Source organism: Myxocyprinus asiaticus, chromosome 22 (assembly GCF_019703515.2).
Source record: "Myxocyprinus asiaticus isolate MX2 ecotype Aquarium Trade chromosome 22, UBuf_Myxa_2, whole genome shotgun sequence".
NCBI lineage: Eukaryota > Metazoa > Chordata > Actinopteri > Cypriniformes > Catostomidae > Myxocyprinus > Myxocyprinus asiaticus.
The window spans coordinates 3,642,244-3,664,087 of record NC_059365.1 but is presented as its reverse complement, the minus strand read 5'-3'; the positions used below and the strand labels follow the sequence as shown (position 1 = coordinate 3,664,087).

General features: G+C 38.3%; 2 protein-coding genes across 2 annotated transcripts in view; both read right to left on the bottom strand.

Moving 5' to 3' along the window:
- Positions 1-21,844, bottom strand: part of LOC127413399 (MORC family CW-type zinc finger protein 3-like) — a 212,894-nt gene that overhangs the window by 1,945 nt on the left and 189,105 nt on the right. The gene's annotated exons all lie outside the window — the stretch shown is intronic.
- On the bottom strand, positions 555-20,218 carry srp72 (signal recognition particle 72). The gene is made up of 18 exons (XM_051650543.1): positions 20,101-20,218; positions 17,801-17,921; positions 17,530-17,653; positions 17,163-17,306; positions 16,822-16,933; positions 7,988-8,019; positions 7,770-7,894; positions 6,939-6,996; positions 6,505-6,636; positions 4,611-4,739; positions 4,458-4,530; positions 4,308-4,372; positions 2,617-2,712; positions 2,360-2,541; positions 2,049-2,186; positions 1,859-1,896; positions 1,612-1,771; positions 555-1,339 (listed from the first exon to the last, which is right to left on the bottom strand). The coding sequence occupies exons 1-18, from the start codon at positions 20,198-20,200 to the stop codon at positions 1,171-1,173; spliced, it is 1,998 nt and encodes a 665-aa protein (XP_051506503.1). The 5' UTR covers positions 20,201-20,218; the 3' UTR covers positions 555-1,170.

Genomic DNA, 21,844 nt, shown 5'->3' with positions numbered 1-21,844 from the left:
CAGCTTATATAAGGTTACTGATGTGACTGGATTCTTAATTTCATTCGAGTGCTCATGATATTATATATACGTTTCAAAATTACAATTTATTTATTTTGGAGTAAAACTTTTTTAATGAGGAAAAAATTACTGAGTGCACCTTTTACAATATGGTTAACATAAACTAACAAACTTTTAACAAACTAACAATGATAAGTTAACAAACTAACAATGAACAGCACTTATACAGCATTTATTAATCTTGGTTAATGTTAACTTTAACATATTTTAGTACTTTTTAAAATCAAAAGTTGTATATGTAAACATAGGTTAATGCACTATGACCTAACAACAATTAACTACCATGTATTGTTAGTACTACCAACAACCATATTGTAAATTTAATGTTAATTGTTTGTTAATGATACCTAAGGCATGTACTAATGTTAACGAATGGAACCTTATTGTAATATATATACACACACACACACACACACAAACACACACACACACACACACACACACACACCTTTACGAGTATTAAGAATCCGTTAAGAAAAAGGGAGACACTCAAATCGCTAATTATTATTTTATTCTTCAGGAATCTCTTTATTATGACATAACACTGGGGATCTGCTTCAGGTTCTTTGCCTGAGAAGATTTTGTTCAAAATCATATTTTGGGTTGAGCATTCAGAAATGTTAAAATTAAATCTCTCTCAACTTTGCATAAACATCCTCTATTGTTTTCCAATGACACACAAAGTTGTTTGACACTCAAGCATACATTTATCAAGCAAGGACAAGGAATAAACTGACCAATCATCTAGGTACAGAAAGTATGAATACTTAAAAACAAATTAAAACACAGAAATAAGAAACGTCCTAAAAGCTAAGATTTATAATAATGCATGTACACAGTGGATTGGATGAAAAAAATTTGCAAAAAAAAAAAAAAAAAAAAGGCTTGTATGAGCGTTAAGCTCTTTAAACGATTCTTATTTACTCCAAAGGGCAAAGTTGCTCACCCTTTGATGTTCAAAACGCACCCCCTCCTGAATTTTATGACTAAAATGTTTGCGCAATTCATCCTCCAGGCCACTAGAGGTGTCATTGTTTTTTAGCGTTTCAAAACCAACTAAAGAGAAACGAGAGATTTATTTCAGATCTAATTGTGTATCGCTCTATTTCTCTACCATCCACTTTTTCCTCCCTTCTTTTTCTTCTGTGGGGCCTTTTTCCGAGCAGCTCCGGGTGCGGCGGGTTTCTGTTGCCGTGGAGGCACTGCGCTGCTCGCGGTGCTGGTTCCTGAGCCGGGTCGAGGGGAGGTGGGTGGACTGCTGGCCGTTTTACTGGCATCACTAAAAAAAATAAAAAATAAAAAAGACACAATCATGCTCAATAACACACCAAGTTCACAAGTTATATGTTTATAAGCATTAAGTGCCATTGTTACATGGCTCTCTGGAATACTTGGTTCTGATTGGTCAATCGTGGCATTCAGCAGTCATATATCTCTGAAAATGACTAGGTAGGCAGTTTACTAGATTTTGGATCAGAGCCAGTGTCTAAATCTTTTTCAGCTCTCCACAAGTGCCAAAAGTAGAAAAAAATTGTGTGTTTGTAAACTCACAGCTCGGCAGAAGCTCCAGAGGTCGCGCCCTGTGTGCCGCGGCCCACCTGTTCCTTCTTCTTGCCCTTCTTCCTGCCGCGGTAGTACGAACGCTCTCGCATCGGCAACCAGCGCTCAGGGTCTGGGGTCGATTTGGGGTCGTAGTTCTTGGGCAGTTTACCTGAGAAGTGATGATAGTGAATCAATTGTCAGATTGAGCGACCGATAATTAAGTAATAATTAAAATAGCTATCAGTAGAGAACATACCTTTCTTCTTTTTCTTCTTCTTTTTAACATCCCCTGGACTAAAATAAAGTGACAAATGTGTAAACTTACTAAAACACTTTCAACTCATTGTAGAAAAATGTAAATACAAGAACATCATTCAAATCTCAATATACATAGGATTTGCATTCTGCTTTATTCTAACATAGTTTTAAATGAAGAGTTGCGTTACCCCTGTTCTTTCGGTTGGCTTTCTCCGACGACTTTAGCAGCCTTCTTTCTGATGTACGTGGCTCCGTGTGAGTTTTCTAGCTCATCAACGTCCAAATTAAAGGACATGGTTTCCGGGGATGGGAGGTGTTTACTCAGACTGAATAAAATAATGCTCAGGACAACAAACATACAGTTCAAGAACACATTACTTATTACTACATTTTTGTATTTCTTACATCTCACATGCAGTTTAGCTCACGTGTTACTTCGACCTGGAATTAAACCGGAGAACTTTCTCATTTGATTTAACAGATGTGTGTTTGAGGATACGCTTTGGCCTTGTCCTGATCCACGAGTGAGTATGCAGAGATGAGCTGTGCCAGCGTGTAGATGTCATTCGTGTTCTGTTTCCACAGCTGTTCTAGATCACTGGTCGCCTCTTTCTTACGGCCGTATTTCAGCTTATAGTTCGCAGCTTCCCGCACCAGAGAGAGGTGGGCTGCAGACCCCGGCTGACAGAGAAAAAATAACATACAGTAATTCTGTGCTATTAGAGTTAACTGTTATCATACGCTCTCTTTTTTTACCTGCTCTCTCTGGTAATACTGGATAGCTTGACTGAAGACGTCAATAGCGCTGTCAATGTCTTCTTCATGTGTGTACATCGTGACCAGAGCAGAAATCTGTTGAAAAACATTGAACACATCAGCAATACTACGAGCCACTGAACAATACCAAGTGTGTTAGTTTGCGTAAAATAATTCTAGATACTACAAATGATAAGCCTCTTTCTAGAATAGTAAAATATTTTTTTTAAATTACATTTATAAACTTTTACACATTTTTTTCATTCGATTCAATTACGTTTTATTAAATTGTATTTTAATTTAATTTGTTTTTATAACATTTTATTAAATATTTAATATATTAATTGTATTTTTTATATTAATTTGATAATTTTTTTATGTATTTCTTTATTAAATTGTATTAACTTTTATTATTTACATTTTTAAATACATTATAAATAAATGCTAACTTTAGAATTTGTATTACATGTTAATGTTTTAAAAAAAAAAAAAACATTTAAGATTAATTATGTTTAACATGGTTAAACTGATTTAACAGATTTCACACACTTTAATAATAAAGCTCTACAAATGAAATATGCTGTTGTCAGTACTAATGTGAAATAAAGCAGCAATTATCAGGGTCCAAGCAGGATTGGAAAAATGGGCTTAATTTGGCCTAAATTTTGAAGTTTGAAAACAGACCCCTTGAATGCATTGTATACATTATAGATTTGTTGGAACAGTTTGGAGGATTGTCTCAAGTTATAGCACCCCCTAGCATTGTAAATTGATTAAATTTGGTACGTGTTATCAGATTGTCCTGTATGTGTACAAAGTTGTGAAGTTTGGAGATTGCACTCAAGATACAGGCCAATTAGTCCTAGCACTAAACCCAACCCTAATTTGGTTTTAATTAGCGCCCCCAATTATCATAAATGGATGAAATTTGGCATGTGCCCTTGGACTTTTCTGGTGACAATGTGTACCAAGTTTTGAGAAGTTTGGACATTGCACTGTCAAGATATGGGCCAATTAGTCCTAGCACTAAACCTAAACCCAACCCTAATTTGATTTTAATCATAGTGGCCCCAATTACCATAAATGGATGAAATTTGGCATGCGTCCTTGGACTTTTCTGGTGGCAATGTGTACAAAGTTTTGAGAAGTTCAGACATTGCACTGTCAAGATATGGGCCAATTAGTCCTAGCACTAAACCTAAACCCAATCCTAATTTTAATTTAATTATAACGTGCCCTATTATCATAAATGGATGAAATTTGGCATGCCTCCTTGGGTTTTTCTGGTGACAATTTCTACCAAGTTTTGCAAAGTTAGGACATTGTGCTCACAAGATACAGGCAATCAGTCATTATGGGTCACAATTAAGGGTGCGTGGTATGACTACAAACTTACATCATGGTATGAATCATTTTAAATCATGGTAACAGTATTTTGTATTTTAGCAGGAAATTCAAAGAAATATTTTTTTATTAAATAATCATGTATTTTTATATGAAATTAAATGAGTTATCTTTGTTAAAAATTACTTATATTTCTCTTTCCATAAAAGAGAAGTTGAATGTGTTAAACTATATCCACTACATTTTGAAATGAAAAAGAAATACATTTAGAAAAGTAACTAAACAAATTAAAAAATTAAGATTATGACAATCCTGCTAAATCCCTTGAAAACAAAATCAAATCTTACCATTCCTGGTTTGTATTTAAATTCTTCTATCGACTTCAGGATGTCACAGGCTTTAGTCACATGACCTGTGAAGAGTGGACACGCAGATTACTCTTCAAAGCTTCCCGTTTATTCACTCTGCGAGAGTTTGTTTATTCTGTACAGACGTACCTTGCGTCAAGTACAGTTGTGCCATGGTAAGCTTAATTCCAGTAGCACTTTCTGGATGCTGATCTGAAAACCGCTACAGGAGAAGAAAACAATGAGAGCTCAACTACCAGAAATAAAACAAAGAGAAAGACCTGGTATAGGGGTTTGCAGTACCTGCAAGAGCTCTATGGCTTTATGATGCTGTTTCTCTCTGCAGAGCAAGGCCACCTGAATCAGAACGGGTCTGGGGTGACCGGGGTTCTGGGCCTGCAGGATTGACGACAGCTTCCTGCACTGATCAGCCTGTGGGGCGACAACCAAGAGGTCACAGAGAGATTCAATCATTTACTTTAGGGTCAGTCCATCTCAAGTGGTCAAATAATTGTAAAGTTGGTTCCTTGACCATTTTCAATTTAATTTTAGTGATTACCTCTATGTATTGGTATTGCAAAACTACCAGTTTTTTATTTTTATTTTACTTGGTTTAACCACGGCGGCCATCTTTTGGTTACACAGCTGTTCACAGAAACCTCAATATGTCAGCTCTCGGATCTCAGGTCCTAGCTCCCTGGAACAAAAACTGATCTCTAGAGCACATTACATATTCATATATAAACATTTTGTACATTCTTGTTCCTTAGACTTAAGTTCTAAGTCCTAATGTAATGCTCAAGATTGCTCAAAGTTCCACATTTAGTGTCAATTTATAATGGGAAGGGTTCGAGTCTCAGTCTTAATTTTTTTAGGGGGTACCTTAGTAAGTATAGTGTGCATGCAGAACATTTCAGGTTTGAGACTTCTCTTTTTTTTTTTTTATGGAGACGAGAAAGTGCAATTTTTTAAAATTGCCCTCAATTTCAGGTTTAATATCTCTGGTGGGGGACCAGATAGGAACCTGAAAGTTTCACAGAAATAAGTCCTCTATATGTTGAGTTTGAGATTCCACTGGTTACAGAGCTCGGGCTAGTAGAAATCTGGGGAAATGCCTACTTTATTCATGCATTCTGAGAAAAGAACAGATGTAATACAAGCATAACAAATAACAAAAATGAACAGTATTTTATAGTAATTATGCTTACTGAGGTTTCTAAGTCTAAGGAACAAGAATGTGCAGAATGTTTATATATGTTCATGACCATCCTGAGTCGAGATACCGAGGTTTCCGTGAACAGCTATGTACCAAAATTTGTCGTGTGCCATGACACAAAGATGGCTGCCGTGGTTAAACCAAGTAAAATAAAAATAAAAAAACTAGTGGTTTTGCAATACCAATACACAGAGGTAATAAAAAAATAGGAAAATTAAAAATGGTCAAGTGGGCCAGGGTAGCTCAGTGGTAAAAGACGCTGGCTACCACCCCTGGAGTTCGCTATTTCGAATCCCAGGGTGTGCTGAGTGACTCCAGCCAGGTCTCCTAAGCAACCAAATTGGCCCGGTTGCTAGGGAGAGTAGAGTCACATGGGGTAACCTCCTCGTGTTCGCTATAATGTGGTTTGTTCTCGGTGGGGCGCGTGGTGAGTTGAGCGTGGATGGGTTTGGCGTGAAGCCTCCACACGCGCTATGTCTCCGTGGCAACGTGCTCAACAAGCCACGTGATAAGATGCGTGGATTGACGGTCTCAGACGCGGAGGCAACTGGGATTCGTCCTCCGCCACCCGGATTGAGGCGAATCACTACACCACCACAAGGACTTAGAGTGCATTGGGAATTGGGCATTCCATATTGGGAGAAAAAGAAAAGAGAATTTTTTTTTTTTTTTAAATAAGGTCAAGCAACCTGTATTGGACCTCTTGAGATGGACTGATCCTTTATTCATTTAGCAGACTTTTTTTTTTATCCAAAGCGACCAACAAATAAGAATATAAGCAGCAGTGAATAATCCAAGGGAGAAAGCATACAAAAATAGTGCTACATACAAATTTTCCACAAGTACCAGAGTTGCACAATGCAAGAGAAGAAGTGTTCACTTTTTTTGTGTGTTTATCTTATTATAATTAGATTTCAGTAATCAGGACAAAAGAATGGAAGCATTTTCTACAATACCCACCGATGTAAAATGTTTGTTTACCTGGTTAGTGTACATGGCCAGCAGGGCTTTATTGATCTCAATGGCCTGTAACTGTTTTTTGGCCAGTTTGTGGTCGACCCCCTCTGCATTGGTCAACTTCACCTTCTTCTTGGAGTCAAACACGTTTTGGTCCTAGAGGTTCACAGAGAAAGAAAATCAGAGTTACCATAAAGAAACTGGTTTGAAACTTTATCAAAATAAACCTCCTCCAACTCTCCGGTCAAGGCACAACAATGGCTGAAGAATTAGATCCTAATTTACTTATTTTACCTCTGGCTTTTACCCTTATAAATAAAAATAAATACTCTTATATCACAGTATGAATAATTTTAAATTAAGGCAACAGTATATGTCGTGATTTTTGCTGGAAATTTAATGAGAAAATGGTTAATATTTTAAATAACCATGTAGTGCCATTTAATTATATTATTTACCTTGTTTATGGTGATGATGTTATTGGCAGTTACTGCCAGCAGACCCACATCAGACGGTCTGAACACAGAGAAACGAGAAATAATTCTTAAAGTCTCATGCGCACCTCACTTAACATGCATTTACTCATGTATATACTAGAGGTCCTTCCTTAATTAGACATAGAGGATACAAGAGTTCAAAATGAATAAACAGTTGCAGTTTATTGTGTAGCCAAAATCCTAATAATAACCAGAAAGAAAAAAATAAACAAATGAAGATTTGGTGGATAATGCAGGACATAAATCTACAAACAATCCCAAAACATACCGGGGACTCTTATTTTGAAATGACAGAGCTTTGGCTCCGTTACAATGCTCTATATTGAAGTATTCACCAAATTAAGCTTTTTATAGCCTATATATTAACAAGCCGAAGGGTTTTGTATACATATTTCACCAGATGAGGTTTAATGAGGAATAAGTTGTATTATTATTCACAAAATATGAAGTTTGAGACACAATGCATGGTCTGACGGAGCACGTTTCCATATAGTCCCATTTTTCTTTGCATGCACACGCTGCAATTTAGAACACTTGATTATCTAATCACAAAGAAAAAAAAAACACACACACACACACATATATATATATATATATATATAGGCATAGATTTGTGCCGTTAACCGATAGTTCCAAAAAGCAACTATCGGCACCGATTAATCGGTCTACCTCTAGTATGTTTATTTTATTCATTTAGAAGACATCTGTTGAACAGTGCAATGTGTAATGCATGTAGCCTACAGTATATCTTAAACATCTGTGTGCAGTTGTGTGTGTGCATGTATTGCTCACTTGAGTTTGATGACTTGATTATAGAGTTGAAGCGCTTCTTCAGTTCTGCCCTGCAGCTGCATCACATAAGCCATCTGAGAGTGAATGACAGCCAGCTCAGCATCCACATCCTCCTCAGTCATATCCTACATAAACAATTCACCATAAATCACAATGTTCTGCATCATTACAACCAGAAACAGATTATCAGGCAACAGAGAGAAATAAGAATTACTGACAGAGTCCTCAGCCAGAGAATTCCTGCACAACTCTGGAAAAAAACAAAAAAACAGAAAGGAGTCATTCATGTTATTCTGAGAACTCGCAACTTTAGTCACAGAGACTCAAAATTAAACATAACAGATTATAGTTCACAGGAAACATTATTTGCCACCTACAGATTTTATGAGCCAAACCAAACACATCCAGAATTCAATCAGCTCTTTAAATGGGTTTTTACAGTAAATAATCTGTCTGGTTTGGATAGCACAAAAATGCTAGCTGGGGGCCAGACTGCTTTTCCAGCAGGATGTGAAAAGCAATTCTGATTAAAAATACACTGGTAAAGGGGGCCTGGGTAGCTCAGTGGTAAAAGATGCTGGCTACCACCCCTGGAGTTCGCTAGTTCGAATCCCAGGGCGTGCTGAGTGACTCCAGCCAGGTCTCCTAAGCAACCAAATTGGCCCGGTTGCTAGGGAGGTTAGAGTCACATGGGGTATCCTCCTCGTGGTCGCTATAATGTGGTTCGTTCTCGGAGCGCGTGGTGAGTTGAGCGTGGATGCCGCGGTAGATGGTGTGAAGCCTCCACACGCGCGCTATGTCTCCGTGGCAATGCGCTCAACAAGCCACGTGATAAGATGCGCGGATTGACAGTCTCAGACGCGGAGACAACTGGGATTCATCCTCCGCCACCGGATTGAGGCGAATCACTACGCGACCATGAGGACTTAAAGCGCATTGGGAATTGGGCATTCCAAATTGGGTGAAAAAGGTTTTGGAGGTGGACCAATATTGGATTTTGATGATACCGTTGACTCAGACGTTGGAAGAAAGCCAATAGGTTACAGATGAATCTGCTGAATCGATATACTAAATGTGTTAAAAATATTCTTAATATTTTCTGTGATGGTGTGGCCCAGATAGAGGCTACAAACGCAGATGTAGTTTATTGTGCAACCAAAATCCCCAAATTAACAAGAAAATAAAAAGATTTGGTGCATAACACGTGACTTAAACCTATTAACAATGCTGAAATACACCGGGGAATCTTATTTTGAAATGCCCTTGCTCCTAGTTGCTCACACAAGCAGATAAGGGAAACAAAATATGCATCTACAGCGTATTAAAATGTAAACACTATAACTTCAACATTGCCATAACTAATGAGCAGTTGTTCATCAATAGTAGATCATCAGTGATTGCTTGGATGTCCGGTACTATTAAAACAGACTTTTTCTTTATATTTACTGGGGACAATGTCAGTCAAAATCAGCATGAACTGAATCAATCAATAACGGTTATATGAGGGGGCCTGGGTAGCTCAGTGGTAAAATACTAGTTCGCTAGTTCGAATCCCAGGGCGTGCTGAGTGACTCCAGCCAGGTCTCCTAAGCAACCAAATTGGCCCGGTTGCTAGGGAGGGTAGAGTCACATGGGGTAACCTCCTCGTGGTCGCTATAATGTGGTTTGTTCTCGGTGGGGTGCGTGGTGAATTGAGCGTGGTTGCCGCGGTGGATGGCGTGAAGCCTCCACACGCGCTATGTCTCCGTGGCAACGCGCTCAACAAGCCACGTGATAAGATGCGCGGGTTGACTGTCTCAGATGCGGAGGCAACTGGGATTCATCCTCCGCCACCCAGACTGAGGCGAATCACTATGCGACCACGAGGACTTAGAGCGCATTGGGAATTGGGCATTCCAAATTGGGTGAAAAAGGGGAAAAATCCCCCCCAAAAAATTTAAAAAATAAATAAATAAAAAAAATAAAAAATAACAGTTATATGAAAATGTCACTCGGCACACTCTTCAATGTACTCCCCCTTTATTCTTCACATACCCTCGCTTCAATTTATAACACGATGATTATCTAATCAAAATCACAAAATATACATTAAAGTGATGATAAAAATATGAATGAATATGGTTATGTCTTTACAACAAATCCTCATGAGGTGTTACTGACTGTTTTTATTTCACCTCCAGAGAGGCTGCAGTAATCAAGCACTCCGATCTAGGAAAAAAATAAATAAAAATAAAAACTAATCGGCAAATTATCGTCACTGATTTTTGCTGATAACCGATAGTTCCAAAAGCAGTTTACGGCGGCACCCTTAGAAAAATCCAAACTATCCGCAAACAAATTCGCCGCTTGTTATTTTCACACGCAAATGAGCTTTTGATTCGCCACAAATGTTGGCCAGAAGTTTGCAGCTCTTCGCCGATAGTGTTGAACCTCCAGCAAACCTTTGCCAACAACGGACATTTTGCCGCAAGTTCGCTGCAAAGCTCATTTGCATGTGAAAATTAGCAGTGGCGAATTTGCATCAAATTTGCCATGAACTCTCGATTTTTCGTAAGGGCGATTAATCGGTAAAAACAAGTCGGTCAACCTCTTGTTCTGATCCAAAAACTACCTACTAAACAGCATTTTATGGCATTAAAGGTAGTGATAGACCGATATATCGGCCGATATTGTAACCGTGATTACCGCGTTCGCATGGCCGATTAACAGAAGTGTTAACTTTCCCTTGTATCAGTTTCAAAATCTACCAATAGATCAAATCAAAAATCAAATCAAAATCAAATCAAATCAAATCACTTTATTGTCACACAGCCATATACACAAGTGCAATGGTGTGTGAAATTCTTGGGTGCAGTTCCGATCAACATAGCAGTCGTGACAGTGATGAGACATACGCCAATCTACAATAAACATCAAATTAACACAACACAATTTAAACATCTGTTATACATAATTAAACTCGACTTAAAACATCAAATTAACACAGCACAATTTAAACATCTGTTATACATAATTACACAACTTAAAACATCAAATTAACACAACACAATTTAAACATCTGTTATACACAATTACACTCAACAATATACAATAATAACATACATTGCACAGTATACAATATGCTGTTTTTGTTTTTTTTTTTTTTTTTTTTTTTTTTTACTATATAGATACTATATAGATACACATTATTCAATAAAAATTAAAATATATATGAAAAAAAGTATATATATAGAATGTACAGTATTGTACTGTATTGACATTCAGGCTGTCGGTTGATAGTCAGTTGTTAAGAGAGACATAATATAATGACAGTAATATAATTTATGACAGTCCGGTGTGAGATAAAAGAGTAATAAAGTGCAGGGATGATGTATTTTGATCGTGGGAGATCAAGAGTTCAGAAGTCTGATTGCTTGGGGGAAGAAGCTATCATGGAGTCGGCTGGTGCGTGTCCTGATGCTGCGATACCGCCTACCTGATGGTAGCAGTGAGAACAGCCCATGGCTCGGGTGGCTGGAGTCTCTGATGATCCTCCGAGCTTTTTTCACACACCGCCTTGTATATATTTCCTGGAGGGAGGGAAGCTCACCTCCGATGATGTGTTTGGCAGTTCGCACCACCCTTTGCAGTGCTTTGCGGTTGTGGGCAGTGCTATTGCCGTACCAGGCGGAGATGCAGCCAGTCAGGATGCTCTCCACAGTGCAGGTGTAGAACCGTGTGAGGATGTGGCGGTTCATTCCAAACTTCCTCAGCCGTCTCAGGAAGAAAAGGCGCTGATGAGCCTTCTTCACAACGACTTCAGTGTGGACGGACCATGTGAGTTCCTCAGTGATGTGGACACCCAGGAACTTGAAGCTGCTGACTCTCTCCACTGGTGCTCCATTGATGGTGATTGGACTGTGTTCTCTGTCTTTTCTCCTGAAGTCCACCACAAGCTCCTTTGTCTTACTGACGTTGAGGGAGAGGTTGTGCTCCTGACACCAGTGTGTCAGAGTGTGCACCTCCTCTCTGTAGGCTGTTTCATCATTGTCAGTGATCAGACCTACCACCGTCGTGTCATCAGCAAACTTAATGATGGCATTGGAGTTATGTGTTGCCACACAGTCATGTGTGTACAGGGAATACAGTAGTGGGCTGAGAACACAGCCCTGCGGGGCTCCAGTGTTGAGGGTCAGTGATGAGGAGATGTTGCTGCCTATTCTAACCACCTGGCGTCTGCTTGACAGGAAGTCCAGGATCCAGCTGCACAGCGAGCTGTTTAAGCCCAGAGCCCGGAGTTTCTCATCTAGCTTGGAGGGCACTATGGTGTTGAATGCTGAGCTGTAGTCTACAAACAGCATTCTCACATAAGTGTTCTTTTTTTCCAGGTGGGAGAGAGCAGTGTGTATTGTAGATGCAATGGCATCATCAGTGGAGCGGTTGTTACGGTAAGCAAACTGCAGCGGGTCAAGATTGAGTGGTAATACAGAGCAGATGTAATCTCTGATTAGTCTCTCAAAACATTTGCTGATGATGGGGGTCAGAGCAACAGGACGCCAGTCATTTAAACAAGTTATTTTTGATTGTTTTGGAACAGGCACAATGGTGGATGTTTTAAAGCATGTGGGGACTACAGACAAAGAGAGGGAGAGGTTGAAAATGTCCGTAAAAACACCAGCCAGCTGGTTCGCGCACGCTCTGATGACGCAGCCCGGACTGCCGTCTGGACCCGCGGCTTTGCGGATATTCACCCGTCGGAATGATCGGGTTACATCCGCTACAGAGACGGAGAGTGAACTAACCTCTGTAGCTTCGGCCGTGAGAGCTCTCTCCGCGAGGGCGGTGTTATTTCCCTCGAAACGAGCATAAAAAGTATTTAGCTCATCTGGGAGAGAGGCAGCGGTGTTCATGGCGGAGTTTTTATTCCCTTTAAAGTCCGTGATGATGTTAATTCCCTGCCACATGCTTCTAGAGTTGGTGGTGTTAAACTGTCCTTCAATCTTACTCCTGTACTGGCGTTTTGCTGTTTTGATAGTTTTTCGGAGGGCATAACTGGCTTGTTTATGCTCCTCCGCGTTCCCGGAATTAAAAGCGGAGGTCCGCACATTAAGTGCTGCGCGAACATCGCTGTTGATCCACGGCTTCTGATTCGGATAGATTCGCACAGTTCTGGTCGGAATCACTTCCTCTACACACGTTCTGATGAAGCACATTACGCTATCAGCGTAAAGCTCGATGTCGTCATCAGAGGCGGACCGGAACATCTCCCAGTCCGTGCGATCAAAACAGTCTTGTAGCGTAGAGTCTGATTGGTCCGACCAGCACTGGATCGTTCTGAGGGTGGGTGCTTCCTGTTTCAGTTTCTGCCTGTAAGCGGGCAGAAGCAGAATGGAAGAGTGGTCCGATTTTCCAAATGGTGGGCGGGGGAGGGATTTGTAGCCATCCCGGAACGGAGAGTAGCAATGGTCCAAAACCCGGTCCCCTCGTGTGTTGAAACTAATGTGCTGGTGATATTTTGGTGCGACTGATTTTAAACTGGCTTTATTAAAGTCCCCGGTCACAATGAACGCGGCCTCAGGGTGCGCGGTTTCCTGCTCACTTATGCTCCCATACAGTTCCTTGAGTGCCCGGTCTGTGTCGGCTTGTGGGGGGATGTACACAGCAGTGATAATGACCGCTGTGAATTCCCTCGGTAGCCAGAATGGTCGACACAGAAGCATAAGAAATTCCAGATCAGGAGAACAGAAAGACTTGATGGAATGTATGTTCCTCTGATCGCACCAGGATTTGTTGATCATAAAACATACACCACCTCCTCTAGTTTTACCTGAGAGGTCTTTCGCTCTGTCCGCTCGGAGCATGGAGAACCCCGCGGGTTCAATGGCTGAGTCTGGAATCTCCGCAGACATCCAAGTTTCCGTAAGGCAGATAACGCAGCAGTCCCTCGTCTCTCGTTGGAAAGAGATCCGCGCTTTCAGCTCGCAGAGCTTGTTATCCAGAGACTGAACATTTGCCAGTAGAATAGTGGGTAGCGGGGGTCGATTTGCGCGGCGTCTTACTCTGATGAGAACGCCGGCTCTGTTTCCCCTTTTCCTCCTGCGTTTCCGCGGCCGTGCTGCCCAGACAAAGGGCTCCGCTTGCGTGTTTGTAAACAGCGGGTCGGCATTGAGGAATGTGAAGTCCGGTTTACGGTGTGAGATCGCTGAGCCAATGTCCAAAAGTGTTTGTCTGTCGTAGACAATAAGGCAGGCAACATCCAAGACAAGAAACATAAGAATTGTAAACAAAACAAACAAACCATTGCTAAGTTGTGTCGGAGCTCGCAACGCAGCAGCCATACTCGGCGCCATCTTGAGTCCACCTAACGATCTATCAATAGATAATAAACAATCTGTTTCCAAGTTTGTTTGTTTTTTCAATTTTAAGTAAATTTGACTAAATATTGTATAAAATAAGGGTGTGTTCACACTTGGCAGGTTTGGTTTGATTAAACGAACTCTGGTGCGATTGCTCTGTTAGTGCAGTTCATTTGAACTAGCGTGAACGCTGCCAACCGAACCTTGGTGCGCACCAAACAAGCGGACCGAGACCGGCTGAATAGTGGGTCTCAGTCCGCTTCCAAACGAACTCTGGTGCGGTTCGATTGATATATGAACGCAACATGAACCAAAGACGTCTAAATGGACCAAAAACAGGAAGTCATTTGCCTAATACTGACCTCAAGCATACCTGGTTCTTCTCATCATAGGAGCTATGTTGCCCATTACAGTTCGGTACAGGCGTCGGAACCGCCGTCAGCCGTACTTGCAGCATATCTTCGTTTGTGTGTGCAACGGAGGAATTTCTGGCGCTGTTTTCACTCCTTTACACATTTTATTAGCTCTTCATTTGTTCTCAGCTGGTAAAAATACCACCATATATACAATATAAATATAACAAGCACATTTCGCCCAGCAGCCAGCATTGTTTTAGATGTTCGGCAAGTTCCATCAAAAAATATACGTCATAAAAGCTGTCCAATCAGGTTGTGACTTTTTCCTGATGCCTTTGGTTTTGTAGCTTTAGGTTCGGTGTTAAAAATGCCAGTGTGAATTCTAAGCGAACCAGGACTAAATGTATCATTTTCTTTTTTGGTCCGGACCAAGAGAACTGAACTAAAAGTGTGAACACACCCTCAGTGCGCGTTTCACTTTAGAAATTGTGTGTACATGTAATTTGCTGTTGTTAAATTGTAATATATCGGCCATCGTGCTCTCTAGATATCGGTATTAGCCACTGAAAAGCCCATATCGGTCGACCACTAATCAAAGGTGCGTCCCCCAAAAGTTTGTTCCAAAACATTAGCTTTCGAACGAAAATGGATTAGTGTTGATGTGGCTTAAGATACCTTGTTTCGATATGCTTTTTCAAATATTACCTTTCATGTAGAGTGTTATATAGCTGTTTGTGAATGTAAAAAAGTCTGCAAAGTTTCAGAAATCAAAGTGGACAAATGGAGTTATTGACTCCCAAAAGAAAGAAATGATTCTGAACACCTGAAACGAGTCGTTAGTAATTCCAGACTTACTTCCTGTACTAACTTACGTAATTTGGTAACAAAAAACCCGCCTCTGGTCTTCATTAGCTGCTCGCGAACAGCTTTGACCCGCCCTCAAACACTACACTTAGCGGTAGACCAATCACAACAGACTGGGACATCTGACCAATCAGAGCAGAGTAGGCTCTCTAACAGGAATTTAGAATGAATCCTTTAGAACGGATCATTGAACGAGTCGTTTTTAACACTGGGGAAAAAAAGGTAATGCTGCAATTTAAATTATGAGCAAATTAAAGTGTTTTATGACCTTGGATGCATGTAAAGCTATCGTACGAGACCTTTAAAACAAAATTAGGCATGTTTAAAAACCATAATAGGTGCTCTTTAAATACCATCTTAAAGTTAGGATAACCTCACAGTTGTCTTAAATCCTAAAAGGTAAGATGTTTAATGAATTTACAGGGTTTTTCATGTCGAGTCTCGAGTTGCAATTGGCTGTTTATGTAGAAATGTTATTTTAGACCAAAAAAACTTTTTTTGACTGTTTTATGTTTAGTTATATTTTTATTTTCAACTTGTAAACTATGTAAATGTTCTCACCAAATTCAAACCATACATGCTGTTTTGAAGCTTCTTAATGTGGCGACCAGTCATGCTTATTTAAAGGGATGCGCTGCATATTGCGCTCTCAGCGATCATTACAGTTATTAGAAACATAATAATGACATTAGAAAGCCGAGACCTTCTTTTTCCTCCGCCACCCTTTCCCATTTGCCGCCTCTTTCATGATATTATCAAGCTTTTTTCTTGCAGTAGTTTCCTCAACAAGAACATTCCTCCATGTCATATTAAAAGTTATCAAATGGTTGGTAAGCAGCGAGTAAATTCTCCTATGATGGTTAATGTTACGATTTGCCAGTGTTGAAGTACTGAATTTGTTGCAGGCTATTAGACAAGGCAACACCGGCTCTACATGTTCACAAGCGCTCACATATGAAGCGTGCAGCACATGCAAACTGTATATTTCTCTCATTAAATCGCAGCTTTATCTCATAATAATCACACTAGGAAATGATGTGATTTTAATGTGTGCGCTGAATGTTTACGGAATGACATTTGCACATCACATGGTATCGGTTTTTGGTAGAGCATTTTTCGAGCATGAGTAAAAGTACATCAGCGCGGTATCGGACCTGATTCCAATAACAGTATCGGTATTGGGACATCACTAGAAATGTTGACAATACTTTAGTATATTTAGTTACATTTATAAAAGGAACTGACAGTTTACCCAATATTTGTATATGCTATGCGTTTTTATGCTTATTAGAGTACCGCATCTGTAGCGCAGCAAAACACTACATTGGAATCAATTTGGCGTCCAATATCTCATTCGTTTCATGTGCGTTGCGCTATATGTGTAGCTTGTAGAGTTGCTGCCTGTAGAGCGTTCCAAATTAGTCCCTTTTGAGGCAGCTCACTAGGTGTTGGAACATAGCCACTATAGCCCTCTGAAATAAAAGCATGACCTCTGACCTTCAGCCTTTTGTAGATTCATCATGGCCTGACTGAGCTTTCCTTGACCAATTAGACAGCAGGCACCATTGTAGCACAGCTCATAGGAGCTCTCCGGTAAACCCAGATCCTCCTGAATATAAATGAAACGATGAAATCATTGATGTGATCGAATAGGACATGATGACATGATGAGAATCCTCTGATGAATTACTACATTCTTTAAACTTCAGAACAAGAAAATAATCATTCCCTATCTTTCTGATAGAGTTACACTTTTGTCAGGGCAAAAGAGATTTAAAGAGGACAGTCATGTAGTATTATGAGTGGCTGGATGGTTAAAAATGGCATGTGTATCTCACTGGTGCCGTGTTCTCCCAGGTGCTCTGTGCTGCTAACACAGCTGACAGGTTAGTCTTCCTCTCCTCTTCATACTCATCCTGAGAGTTTCTGATGAGGTCTTTATACACAGCACGACACTCTTCATACCGCTCCAGTCTGTACAGCTACACACACAAATGCATTATGAACTCTGCATTAATTATCACATCAGCTGAACACTTTTATTCCCCAACAATCATCCAAATGAGAGAGATCCACTGAGAATCTTCCGACACTACTATGACAACAAAGACAGAGATTTCTACACCTCACACTCATTAAGAGGATACAGCTAAAAAACTATGGCCCCCATGGAGTCAGAACTCGCATACACAACATGATTCTCACCACTTGGCCATAGAGTTCCTTGAGTTTGTCCGTTTGTTCTGATATTCCTTGGATAGTTTTCAAAGCGTTTTCCACCCTGTTCAGACGGTATTCACAGTAGGCCTTCTCGAACCCGATCATATCACTACAGAGACAGAAAACAAAACACACAAGCTTTTAATACAATACGGGGATATTATAAGTATAGACTTTCACATCACCAGCGAAGTAAATACTACTATTACATACAAGAATTCTGTGAACTGGGATGCATCCTTGGTTTCTGTCTCACCTGGTCAGTGATTTGGTGTGAGTGTTTATGACATTCAGGGCTTCTTTAAAACCTCCATTTTGGATCAGACAGACAATTTTACAACACAGAGCGGTCACATCATCCTTATTTTCATGGAGAACTGCAAATAGAGAGAGAAGACCCCATCCAAATCTGTTTATATCATTTTGAAATCTCAAATATTGATTGTACAATAAACTGTTTGCAAAAAAAAAAGAAAAAAAAAAACTTAATTACTCATACGTAAATAGAACTTTACATATAAAAATAAAATTATGAAGCAATTCAAAATAAAAATTTTTACAAAGAGATTTTAAGAAATACAAATATTTCATTAAAGGATAAAACTCGTTAAAAAAAGAAAATCAAACAAAAAAAATTGCAAACAGACTTTAAGAATTAAAAATATGATTAAACATAAAAATAATAGATATTTAAATATAAATATAAAATAATGAAGAAATCCAAAAACATTTTGCAAACAGACTTAAAAATATATGATTAAATTTTTATACCTGTAAAAAAAAACTTTACATCTAAATATAAATTTATAAAGAAATTCAACAAAACCATTTTCCAAACAGACTTTAAGAAAACAAAAATCTGATTTAAGGACGAAACCCATTAACAAAAATACTTGTTAAATAAATATAAATAGAATTGTACAAATCAATGTAAAATTATAAAGAAATCCAACAAAAACATTTTGCAAACATAATTAAATATATGATTAAATTATTAAACCCTTAAAAGAAACAAATTAAATAAAATGTACATAGAATTTAAAAAATCAATGTAAAATTATAAAGAAATCCAACAAAAACATTTTGCAAACATAATTAAATATATATGATTAAATTATGAAACCCGCAAAAAAACGAATTAAATAAAATGTAAATAGAATTTTAAAAATCAATGTAAAATTATAAAGAAATCCAACAAAAACATTTTGCAAACATGATTAAATATATATGATTAAATTATGAAACTCCGTAAAAAAACGAATTAAATAAAATGTAAATAGAATTTTAAAAATCAATGTAAAATTATAAAGAAATCCAACAAAAACATTTTGCAAACATGATTAAATATATATGATTAAATTATGAAACCCGTAAAAAAACGAATTAAATAAAATGTAAATAGAATTTAAAAAATCAATGTAAAATTATAAAGAAATCCAACAAAAACATTTTGCAAACATGATTAAATATATATGATTAAATTATGAAACCCGTAAAAAAACGAATTAAATAAAATGTAAATAGAATTTAAAAAATCAATGTAAAATTATAAAGAAATCCAACAAAAACATTTTGCAAACATAATTAAATATATATGATTAAATTATGAAACCCGCAAAAAAACGAATTAAATAAAATGTAAATAGAATTTAAAAAATCAATGTAAAATTATAAAGAAATCCAACAAAAACATTTTGCAAACATGATTAAATATATATGATTAAATTATGAAACCCGTAAAAAAACCTAATTAAATAAAATGTAAATAGAATTTTACAAATCAATGTAAAATTATAAAGAACTCCAACAAAAACATTTTGCAAACATGATTAAATATATATGATTAAATTATGAAACTCCCCAAAAAACAAATTAAATAAAATGTAAATAGAATTTTAAAAATCAATGTAAAATTATAAAGAACTCCAACAAAAACATTTTGCAAACATAATTAAATATATATGATTAAATTATGAAACCCGCAAAAAAACAAATTAAATAAAATGTAAATAGAATTTTAAAAATCAATGTAAAATTATAAAGAAATCCAACAAAAACATTTTGCAAACAGACTGTAAGAAATACAAATATATGATTTAAGGATGAACCCCTTTAAAAAAAATACTTATTAAATAACTTAAATAGAATATAAAATAATACATTTTATAATGAAACCCATAAACAAAGTACTCATTAAATAAATGTAAAAAGAACTTTAAAAATAAAAATAAATTACGAAGAAATCCAACAGCCTGTTTTGTACTGAATGCAGCCCTGTAGGACACGTAATCACTAATAATAATACACCTCTAAAGACCCCCACAAAGTCTTAAAGACCTCCAGGACATCGTTCAAAAGCCTTAACGAGTTAAATTGTTAAATGAATCTATTGCCTTTGCCTTAATAAAATATGAATTGACTGTATAAATACAGATATTCATGACTGGACTGCAGTGCAGGTTAGACACATGCTCCAGCAGAAAAAGAGCATAAACAGAGATTTCATTCACAGAGAGAAAACCAGAACAGAGATATGATAAAAGTGTTTTATTTTACTTTTGTTGACAGCTTTCAGAGCTCTGGTGAAGTCGCCGTTCTGTCCGCAGCGGTTAATTTCGGTCCAGAGAGCAGAAACAGGCCCCGATCCGCTCGCCATCTTTAGCCATATGAGCGGAACACACCAGGACAAAATAAAAGTCCCTTTAAAAGACATTGATAGAATAAAAGTCCTCATTCTTAACGTCAAAACAACCTGGTAGAATAAAAGTCGTGTTCAAATACTAACCAGAGTGCCCTCTACTGCTCAACACATGCACAGAACATCTTATCTTATTTTGTGAAGTGTTATTTTACACATTAAACCTGTTATTTTAGAGTTTACATCAATATATATGGAGATGCTCTTTCCCCAAAGTGACAAGAATGTGCATATATTATAGGCCCACATATGCAATGTGTGTATACTTACAGATATTTTTAATGGAAGGTGCATTATTGTGGAATGGTAATTAATAATTTGTATATTATTACTATAACAAAATTTACTTTGGGTTTACAATAATATGGCATTGAGTAACTTTACTACGTTGGTGTTATTGCTTGTAATCCCCAAGCCTGCTGGTTACTAGTTTTTTAAAGATGTCAGAACACATAAACAGATTGCTTTTTTAGCACATTTGTGGCTGCCCAAATGACTTTGGAAAAGTGATGGACATCTTCACACTACAGGCAATATTATCAGAAACTGTTGAGCACCAAAAGTGTCCTAGTGGTTATCCATCTGTTCAACTAAAGTTTGCAGGCTCAGAAATTAAGGAGGGCTATGGGCAAAAATGCCACTGAAAGTGACAAAAATTGCCCCCTGATCATTTATTTTTTATTTTTTTGTTAGTAACATAGGTCTTAATGTTCTGTTCTAGGCCTATGCATTTTTATCTCTTGTTGATGTTAATGAACTGGTTAAATTTCAGTATTTATCTTTAAAGAATGCCTCACAGGTATCTCACTATGGGGTGAACGATTGTGGAAGCACCAATGACACCACGTCTGTCCTGACTGACAGACCAATCGCTGCAGCTCTTAGGGAGTCCCACTTCCCCAATATAAACCACAGCTACCTGCTTCTGCCTCATTCTCGCTGTCTTCCCCATGGAAGATTGTTTTTCTGGAAGCAGCCCACCGCGGACGCACAAGGATTTATTGTTCAACAGTTTGGCAATAGATCTGTTTAGGTGAGTTTCGTGGAGTGGCAATTACTTCTGTGTAGCAGGGAGAGCAAACACATCACGCCGAGTTTACCTCTGCTATTACACTCACAGCACTTTTCAGTGTTTTGCTATCTCTTTGCGGCATTCACCACGCTTCAAAGAGAAAGGAAATAAAAGAGAGTTTTTCTCGGCTCGTAGGTTATCTTCATAAGTTTTCACGTTGTGGTGGACTTACCTCATTAGATGGCAACCAAGGAGCTGGAGAGTTCGGGTGTGAAAGGCCACCCTCCACGTTTATGTGCATGCGGTGCATGGATATCCTCAAAAGATTCCCACCAGCTATGCATCGAATGCCTGGGGGCAATACACGCTCAGGCCACACTGTCCAGCCCGGACAGTTGCAACCATTGTTCATCGTTCTTGACCAAGATCCGGGAAAGAAGGTTGAAAGTAGCCATTGCTGGCAAAAAGGACCTGTGTCTCTCTTCTCGCACCAGAGAAGAGAAAGTGGAGCGTCCTCACGCCCCATCATGGGGTGAAATGATGGACAATGTGTCCCCGGTCCTTCCCCCGATGTTTGAGGACATCTTTGC